The following is a 10,672-nucleotide window of genomic DNA, read 5'->3' on the forward strand; positions in this document are numbered from 1 at the left end:
TTTTTAGTAGAGATGGGGTTTCACCATGTTGGCCAGGCTGGTCTTGAAACTCCTGACCTCAGGTGATCCACCTCAGCCTCCCAAAGTGCTGGGATTTTAGGCGTGAGCCACTGCACCTGGCTCTTAAATGAATATTTAACTTGACCTCTGTGTGAAAGACCTTCTAAATATAAAAGCTAATAAGGAAATCTCAAAGAAAACTATTGATAGTTTACATATTTGCAACATTTTAGGTGGAATCCAGATGTGCGAGAAGAGATTTTTCTCCATTCTGCCATCCCTATCCACAGATTAAGTTCTGGATTCTTCCATGGTCAAGGTTATAGAAACTCAATGGAACTGAAATGGCACAGAGAACAGAAGCAGATGTATTATATCTTGTCATATCAGAGCGCCTAATGGAAAGGGTACATCTGCAGTGATTCTGTGTGAATAAGAGAGGATAATGCCAGATTGCAGAAGCTAATTTCATGATGCACCACAGTTATTTTATATTTGGTACTTGCATCCCTGTTTAGAAACAACTTACAGAAATAATTCTTGCCCTTAAAGGGAAATATTTATGGACATCCATCTAGGTCCCTTTTTCTCTCAAGCTAAATATAATGTCAGTAAAGCCACATTCTTATTCCCAGGGTTTGGGCATTATAGGGAGCAGAGTCCCTAAGCAATGCCTGTGTTTCTAGTTCATTGACATCCCTGAAAGCCTTCTCTATGGTAGCTTTAGGGCTGTATATCAGAAACATCCGCAACACTTAAATGTACATCTGAAACTGGATAGAGATCTTTGTCATAAAAATGCCGAATTTTTAACGTTGTAAGTATATAAAGAGTCTTAAAGGCAGGAGATTGTAGATGCAAATAAGAAAAATATCAGACCCTAATAGTAAAATGGGAAAAGAATATCAACTGACAGTTTAGGAAGTACAAAGTTCGGGCACTTGCCTTTTATACTTTTATACTTTAAAAAAGGTCCATCCTTCCCAGCAAAAGAAAGGCAAAATAAAATGGCAGATTCTTTTTTCAACCTGTCCAAATTAGCAAAGATACAGTAGTGTTAATAAGGATGACCTAAGATAGAGACATTTTCATTTACCATCATTGGGAGTGTAAGTTGGTAACACCTACTAGAAAGCAATTTAGTAATAAATATGAAGAATATTGAGTAATCTTTTTTTTTTTGAGATGGAATTTCGCTTTTGTCGCCCAGACTGGAGTGCAATGGCGTGATCTCAGCTCACTGCAACCTCCACCTCCTGGGTTCAAGTGATTCTCCTGCCTCAGCCTCCTGAGTAACTGAGATTACAGGCACCCACCACCACGCCTGGCTAATTTTTGTATTTTTATAGAGACAGGGTTCCACCATGTCGGTCAGGCTGGTCTTGAACTCCTGACCTCAGGTGATTCACCCACCTCAGCTTCCCAAAGTGCTTGGATTACAGGCATGAGCCACCGTGCCCAGCCGAGTAATGTTTTAAACAAAACAATTTTTGAACAAAGCTAATGACTCTTGACTAAGTAAGAACCTACTACAAGGAAATAGAGATATACATAAAAATGTGTGTCCCACTCAGGTTACGCCAGATGTAAGGCCTAGCTTAAATGTCCAATGTGCAGGACATCAGATTTATATTTTAATATGGAAGATGCAGTGTATCATTCCATTAAAGGGAAAAAGGCAGGAGACTGTAGATGCAAATATAAGTCTAGATATTACCAAAAATTACCACCTAAAAAAAGATTCGTCTTATATTAAAGTCCTTCACACAGTCTCTTGTATGATGGGGTAATTTCTCAACAGCAAAGTACTGATTGAGGAGAACACAAAAGCCTGAAATGATCTCAGACAGTGCTGGTATTGGGTGCTTATAGAGGTCAGCTGATGAAAAAGGCAAAGAAACTGAATGTAGATTAAATATTCCTGGGATATGACCTCATAATTTCATGTCAGCTATTTTCAAGCCTTCTAAAGATCACTTGAAAAAACAAATCAGTAAGCAGCTACACTTTGGCAAAAAAGTAAGTGTTTTTTGTCTTTAAAGAAAGATAAGCAATAAAAAAGCAACAGATCTACAGTAAAACTGTGATCAGTATGCAAATGAAAGATCAGTCATTGACGTCATGAAAGGTTGTCTCTTTTAGTTTTTGTCTACCCATTCATTTCGGATTTAGGTATCTTCTCATTCCAACAGAGTCCATTTCTATTTACGGGTCTCCTCAATACCTTTGATATTTTATTAGCTAGTTTTTATTACCATTACATAATGCAAATCATACACTTTTTAAGGTTTGCCTTTGAAAATTAGAAAAAGAGAGCATATTTAAGAACATAAAAGTACAATTTTATTTATGTAATATATAGCATTTACTTTTACTGATAAAATGTTTTGAATGTTCAGGTTCTTTGTTTGTTTTAATGAAACTGAATTTTAGAACTGAAAAAGACCTAATCTCATCCTTTTATACCTGGAATCAAGTTGACAACCAGTCACTGAGTTAGGCCTAGAACACCAATCTCCTTACTCTTTAGTTGAATATATTTTCATGATAGCATGTGTGTCAGTAGCTTAGCTTTTATATTGAATTTATTTTTCCATAAACATTGAAAAGCCACATTGAAAGTAACTATTCCCCCTATTGTTTGTGGTAAAAAACCCCACATAAATGAATAATCTTTGCAGTAACAATTTATGAAACCTGATTTTTAATTTAGTCATATTAATTTTAGACTATTCATTAGTCACATTTTTATCTATGAAAAAACTGCTACAATTTCTCTTTTGGTTTTAGTTAAACACATTGCTTTTGATCTAACTGTTTGTTGCATTTCAAAAATGTTTTGGTCTTTTTAAGGCTGGCTTGAGTCTTCGTAAAGTAAACAGACATGTAGATTTTCCACTTATGCTCGATTTAGCACCATTCTGTTCTGCCACTTGTAAGGTACAGTATATTAAGATATTTAATTGATTTATAAATTAATATGCTTGAAAGTATCCTATATATTATTAGGCAATGCTTTTTCTTAAAAAAAAAAAAAAAGACTTCTCTTCTGAAAGGGAATTTTAATAGCCAGTGATTAAGTCAGTAATATATGGAACATTTAATACACTGAATATGATTTTTGTCCTTTGGGAGACAAAATAAAGGAAAATTGAAAAGGTAAGGCATGAGGCATGATGGTTATGAAGGTCTAAGCTGTTTGTAAATGCTACTGAAGCTGATGGTTGCTGAGAGAAGTGAGGTTTTGTGTCCTCTCTTGTTCCTTGTGAACTGTTTAATCAATAGTAGTTTTACCATTTGCGGAGTTCTGTATCTTGCAAATCAATGTAGTAGTGAATTGTCTTTCGTGCCACTTCATGTGTACTACCGAGAATAGTGTACTTGTCAGTGGAGTATGATACTTCAAAACTGCTGCTACTGTAATAATTAGGTACAGAAAGCAGACTGGTTTATCATTGCTTATTTTACATGTAAGAATTGTGTAGATGAAGTAGATGACTTTGTCTTCCTTGAGGGAAGCAGTTATGGGGTAACATATTGTCCTGTTCATGATTACTGGCTAGAAGTCTAGATTTTGTGGTATGTAATAGAATGCCTACTGAACTTAATACTTTCAGTACATGATAGTCAAAACAAAAATATCTTAAATGTAATTTTTGGTTGAATTACAGTGTATCTGCTGTGGAATACCAGCACTATCTGTCGACTATTAATACTCAGTATTCCTAGAATTTGATAATGTGGTAAATAATAATGAAATTTAACAAGCTCTGTGTTAAATTTATAAAAACGTATTTTTAAAAAGTACCTATTATGGAGAATTTCCAATATACACAAAAGCAGAACAGAAGAGTACCATGAACTTCCAGCACCCAGCCCTAAACCCTTACATCCATGGCCAGTCCCGCCCTATCCACACACTAATTCACTTTCTTCTTCTTATTTTGAAGCAAACATCAGAAATCATTTCACCCATAAATATTTCACTATGTATCTCTAAAAGATAATAATTGCTCCCTCTCCACTTTTTAACATAACCACAGTATCATTTAATAATTCTGTCATATCACCTAGTGTTCATATTTTCAATTGTCTCATGTGATTTTTAAAATGAATTAGTATCCAGATAAGTACCGGATCTGTTGTTCATTTGTGCGATTTTTAATTTTCACTTTTTGGAATTTCTTTTAAAATTTAATTTTGTTTAATTACATAAAATATTTATATAGGTCCAAAGTCAAATGTACCTAAATAAGGTAAATTCAAAGATGTCTGGCTTTTCTCCACATCATTCTACCTGTTTGCTCCTTCTCCCTGTAGGTAACCATTTTAAAAATTATGGCTTATTCTTTTATAATTTATTTAAATATAAGCAGATAGGCATGTATATTTTCATCTACCCTCTTAAATAATGGTAGCTGACACTGTGTATCCTTTTTTCTGCCTTACTCTTAACATTATATCTTAGAGCTTATTCCATAGCAGCATTTAGAGATCGTCTGCACTCCATTTTTCAAGAAGCATAATACTCTATTGTGTGGATACATCATAGTTTATTCAACCAGTCCCCAATTTACAGACATTTTAATTCCAGTGTTTTGATACTACAGATAATCCTGCAATTAATAGTGTGGTACATGTCTTTTAACATTTTGCTCATGTATTTGTGGGATCAAATCCTAGAAAAAGGATTAATGAATCCAAGAGTAATACATATACAACTCAGCCTGATAACATGAAATATCCCTGCATAGGCCAGGCGCAGTGGCTTACGCCTGTAATCCCAGCGCTTTGGGAGGCCAAGGCAGGTGGATCACCTGAGGTCAAGAGTTTGAGACCAGCCTGTCCAACAAAGTGAAACCCTGTTTCTACTAAAAATATAAAAATTAGCTGGGCATGGTAACAGATGCCTGTAATCCCACTACTTGGGAAGGTGAGGCAGGAGAATCGTTTGGGGTGGCGGAGGTTGCAGTGAGCCAAGATCATGCCATTGCACTCCTGCCTGGGTGACAGAGCAAGACTCCGTCTCAAAAAAGAGAGAGAGAAAAAAGAAATATCCCTGCATAGGGATTGTACCCTTTGCATTCCCATATGCAATATGTGTGAGTGCTCCTTTCCCCAAAAATCAGCCAACAGAGAACCTTGTTAAGGTTTTTCAATTTTGCCAGCCTAATAGGTATGGAAACTATCTCACTTTTACTATGCATTTTTCTTATGTTAGGCAGATATACATTTACTTACTTTTCCTTACAACAGTATTTAACAGATATTACTAATTTGGGTTTTTTCTTTGTTTAAAAGAACGCAAGCATGGGAGATAAAGTTCTCTACGGTCTCTATGGCATAGTGGAACATAGTGGCTCGATGAGAGAAGGTCACTACGCTGCTTATGTGAAAGTGAGAACACCCTCCAGGAAATTATCGGAACATCCTACTAAAAAGAAGAGTGTGCCTGGTATGCCATCCTAAGTTTATTTTATTTTTAAAAACAAATGAATGTGTGCTTCCTTTTCTGGGAGAGCTAAGTTATTATTTCATAGATGCCTCTAGTGGATTTGCTTGCTTGATTTTATTTATTTGTTTATTCAGATAGAGTCTCAGTCACACAAGCTGGAGTGCAGTGGCACAATCTTGGCTCACTGCAACCTCTGCCTCCTGGGTTCAAGTGATTCTTACTCCTCAGCCTCCTGAGTAGCTGAGATTACAGGTGCATGCTACCATGCCTAACTTTTTGTATTTTTAGTAGAGACGGGGTTTTGCCGTGTTGGCCAGGCTGGCCTCAAATTCCTGACCTCAAGTGATTTGCCCGCCTCGGCCTCCTAAAGTACTAGCATTACAGGTGTGAGCCACCATGCCCAGCCTCAATTGGATTCACCTTAAGTGAGAATTCCCTCTACAAGTGCTTAGAAAATCTCAAATATTATGAAGACTATACCCTTCTAGGTCATATGAGATGACATGGTATTTTAAGGTACTGAGTCATTGTGTATTATAGTAGAGTAGCATTTTATTTAACAATACCAAAAGGTTTTGAAGCCGTACCAGATTGTCAGAAGAGTTGGAGTTGAAAATTTGCTGGCTTTATTTATGGGTCATCCAACTAACTTTGCTTTTTTTGTTTTGTTTTTGAAATGAAGTCTCACCCTGTCACCCAGGCTGGATTGCAGTGGCACGATCTCGGCTCACTGCAACCTTTGCCTTCTAGGTTCAAGCGATTCTCCTGCTTCAGCCTCCAGAGTACCTGGGACTCCAGGCACCTGCCACCACACCTGGCTAATGTCTGTTTTTTTTTTTTTTAATTAGAGACGGGGTTTCACCATGTTGGCTGGGTTGGTCTCAAACTCCTGACCTCAAGTGATCCACCCACCTCAGCCTCCCAAAGTGGTGGGATTATAGGCATGAGCCACTGCGCTGGGCCAGACAGCATTATTAATTATCCCTATAGTATTAATGCTTTGAAAGAATTTGTTCTAATGAGAACACATGGGCACAGGGAGTGGAACATCACACACTGGGGCCTGTCGGGGGTTAGGGGGTAGGGGAGGGATAGAATTAGGAGAAATACCTAATGTGGATAACAGGTTGATGGGTGCAGCAAACCACCGTGGCACATGTATACCTATGTAACAAACCTGCACGTTCTGCACAGGTATCCCAGAACTTAAAGTATAATTAAAAAAAAAAAATTCATTATTTTTGGAAAATGCTTAACCCAAGAAAAAACATACTTCTCAGGTAAAATTTGGCATTAGATAGAGTTTGTAATGAATATGTTACTGTTTGTAATTTAGAGTAAGAACCTAAAGCATACTTACTTTAAAATTGCACTTCTTTTTGTTTTGCTAGGTTTGAAAGAGGCTGATAGTGAATCAGCAGGCCAGTGGGTCCATGTTAGTGACACTTACGTACAGGTGGTTCCAGAATCAAGAGCACTTAGTGCACAAGCCTACCTTCTTTTCTATGAAAGAGTATTGTAACTATTAATGGTAATGATAATTTAGGTCATTTGTTTTTGAATACTGCAGTGATAACTATAATATATAACGTGCCTTTGTAGTCTTCCCTCTTCTGTAGGAATAGCATGTTCATCAAATGGTCCTGAACTATTTCACCATTTTGGTGAACCCTTTTAAAGTAAATTTGCTCAATGCTTTAAAATTCATAGTCTTAAAATAAATGTGAATTTTGTTTCCAGGTATTTATTCTGGGGTACAAAAACCTCCCAGAATTTATAGTAGGAAAGGAAACCCCTTTATGATGTGGCACATTATTACAAGCATTCAGAAGTGATGCTGGCTAAGTCAAATCATTCCTTAAGACAGTGTTTCCTAAATGTAATACCACCTTCCTGAACTCTCACATATTCTGTATCATGGTTATTTTTTTAAAAATATTTTTAGCCTTTTTAAACCTTAGTCTTGTTTTGAGCAATCATATTCCATGTTTTATGTGCTTTTATATTTTTTATAATAAATATTAAAACTATTAAAGAAAAATTGTTTATCCATGTACCACTTAACTTAAAATCATCTCAGGGCCATCCAGTGGTATATGTGTACTACCATTTAGGAAACTGCTATAACACATAATTTCATGAAGTAACACCTAATATGGTGTAGTTCCCTTGTCATATTTTATACAATTCAACCATATAAAGGGTATCACTGTAATTTCAGTAGTGTGGGTTTACAAATAATCTGTTGATTAGCCTATTACTTCGAGGTTTTGAAAAACTAGAAATACGTTGAGGCATTTCATAAACATATCTCTTGCATCCTCTTCCTGGTGGAGTTAAGGATAACTTGCAAGTGGTTGGCCAAGGCCAAATATAGATGATTATAAAATTTAGAATTGGCAATTAGAAGTTGATAATCCATATAGGACCATAGGATAGCTTTGAAATATAAATTGCCAAATTATATTTGTAAATGATAGAGAATTATATTAACAGAAAAATGTAATACTTTTTTTACTTCTCGTAAATACTAAACACAGTTTTGGGATTTTGAAATCACTATTTTTGTCTTCAGCAAGCATCATTAACAAGTTCAGGTGAATTTAGGTTTTATTTTAATGGGGCATTAAGCTGGCATTTTTTATTTTTTAAATAAATAATAGCAAAAATATCATTTTTCCCCTCTAGAATACAAATTATTTAGCTGTCAAAACTTGGCATGAAGAATATTACTATTACTCACGCTTAAATATCAAAAACTAATGGCTACTTCAGTGTCATATTGTTGAAATAGAAACAAAACTGCATGGTTCAAGCATCCTAATCATTAGTGCCAGTGAATGATAGTGCAGGTAAGTGCCGGGTAAATGCCTAGTCCCACTTCATTCTCCTCCTGGGAAAGAAGGATAGTGGCTGCAGATAATGTATGGAAGTATTTACTCAAGATTGACTGTCTTAAACACATAAGCATATATAATGTTATCAAGGTTACCAGTGCTGCCTTTTGATATATGGATGAACATAACTGATTAAAGATGGTAATAGTACACAAAATGCAGAGCTTAAAAATGTGATTGCATAAATTCTATTTTTAAGATGTTGAAATGTTAATAGTAGTGTTTTTCTTGATTTTTAACAGTGAAATAATCAAGAAATGTATCTTTAAGTTAATCTGCAAAGTCAAGCTGTGTTCTGTAAAAGGTATTTTACAGCATTTTCTGTTTAACTGTAATCCGTTATCATTGGAGTTCTCAGTACCAGAGCAGTGAATATTTTGAAAAATATTGAATGTCTTTATTCAAATCAGCCATCTTGGTAAGAGCAGTTTTCACCCCCACCCCCCCACCAACTGCCTAAATGTAAATATAGGTCACCGAATTTTTCTTACAGAAAACATACTTTTAAGAGGCATACACTTTTCATCGGATGGTCACTTGTTTTTTGTTTCAAAGATAAATATTTGGATAGATACCCATACTTGCTATGAGTCAGTCACAGTGCTGACACTATTTTAACATCATTTAAAATGGAAAGATCTATGTAGATTTTTGACATTATTCCAGAAGTAACATGCAAGTAAGATATTTTTATTTTCATTTTATTCATGTTAAATGAGCTAATTATGAAATTTTTTTTAAGGCCTAGAGTTTATGAGTGCTTTTTCCTTATCTTCTGAAAAATGGAATAAATTCGAGTTTTAATACTTAAGAATTTGCTAAATATAGCTTTTGTAACAGATAAAGCATGTTAAATTACACATGGGTCTACATTAAAATTTTTGTTTTTATTTTGAATATTTCCAAAGCACATTTGCAGGGATAGTAAATTGCGAGGCTACTAATAACAACAACAATAGTTTCTGGATCACCTCAGGAAACAGTATAAATAAATAAGAATGTTTACATATCATTGACATAACTACCATAGTGTTGGAATGAATTAAAGTAAAACAAGTTTCACTAGCTTTATTTAGAAACTGGTTTACCCCAGCTTCCCCTGTTTTTTTTCCAAATATAAAAAAAAATTGTGTGCCAATATTGTATCATTTAATGCTTTTAAAACTTGTGAAGACCACCTTTTTAGGTAGTTGAGAAGAGTGATAGTTGGTATCAATTTATTAGCCAGGCATGGTGGCTTATGCTGTTGGGAGGCTGAGTGGGGAACATCGCTTGAGCCCAGGAGTACAAGGTGCAGTGAGCCATGATCACGCCACTGCACTCCTGCCTGGTGACAGAGTGAGACCCTGCCTCAAAAATAAAAAGAAGACAGTTAGTATCAACTCAAATAACAGTTGATACCTGTTCTATTTTAAATGTACCAACAGAGCTATTTTACTGTATTTAATAGTTCTTAGCTTCCATGTGTGATGATTTTAATCAGTGATTTTATGCAATAGCAGAATAAAATTTTCTGAAGATTAAGCTGTGAAATGTATCAACCCTCATCTAATTTTTGCAGTACAAAATAACATGCTGATTCCTTTTAAAAATTCATGTTTGTAATTTATTTTTCTGCATGTATTGATCAAATAAGCCTAAACCAAATATGTGCAATAAAATTGAGCCTTTAGATAGTATCTAGTACACTGTTAAAAAAAATACTATTTCTAGATATTTATGTTTTTGTTTATGTAGAAATCATGAATTCAAATCTGTTTAAAAGAGGACTATATTTTCAATTTTGAGTAATAAATTTATACTGTTATTCCTACTGTTTTTCCTTTTGCCATGTTTCTAGAAAATAGCTGTGTAACTTATTGAGCATTATTTTGGTGTTACTGTATAAAACATGCATAATAAATATTCTTATTTATTTTATGTTACAAGATTGGTCCTGGAATTTTCACAGTTTATGTTATTGACAGAATGCTTTATCTATCAACAATGCATTTGCTTATGTCTTAGTCCACTCAGGCTGCTGTAACAAAATACTAGGTGGTGTATTAACAGAAATGTATTTCTCACCGTTCTGGAGGCTGGGAAGTTTAAGATCAAGGTGCCAGCAGACTTGGGGTCTGATGAGGGCCCACTTCTGTTCATAAAGACAGCACCTTCTTGCTGTGTCCTCACATGGGAAAAGTACAAGGCATCTCTGTGGGTCCTCTTTCATGCAGCCCATTCATGAGGGTTCCATCCTCCTGACCCAATCACTTCTCAAAGGCCCTATCTCCAAATACTATCACACTGGGGATTTGTGAATGTTGCAGGGGACATAAAC

General features: G+C 35.3%; 1 protein-coding gene across 1 annotated transcript in view; it reads left to right on the plus strand.

Moving 5' to 3' along the window:
* USP45 (ubiquitin specific peptidase 45) overlaps positions 1–7,499 on the plus strand; it is a 78,397-nt gene extending 70,898 nt beyond the window's left edge. The window contains exons 16-18 of the mRNA XM_011956453.1: positions 2,846–2,940; positions 5,302–5,455; positions 6,847–7,499. Of these exons, the coding sequence (XP_011811843.1) occupies positions 2,846–2,940; positions 5,302–5,455; positions 6,847–6,977 (380 nt within the window). The 3' untranslated portion in view covers positions 6,978–7,499. The remainder of the gene's footprint in view (positions 1–2,845; positions 2,941–5,301; positions 5,456–6,846) is intronic.
* The last annotated feature ends 3,173 nt before the right edge of the window (positions 7,500–10,672 follow it).

The sequence above is a fragment of the Colobus angolensis genome, unplaced genomic scaffold (genome assembly GCF_000951035.1).
Source record: "Colobus angolensis palliatus isolate OR3802 unplaced genomic scaffold, Cang.pa_1.0 Scaffold418, whole genome shotgun sequence".
Classification (NCBI taxonomy): domain Eukaryota; kingdom Metazoa; phylum Chordata; class Mammalia; order Primates; family Cercopithecidae; genus Colobus; species Colobus angolensis.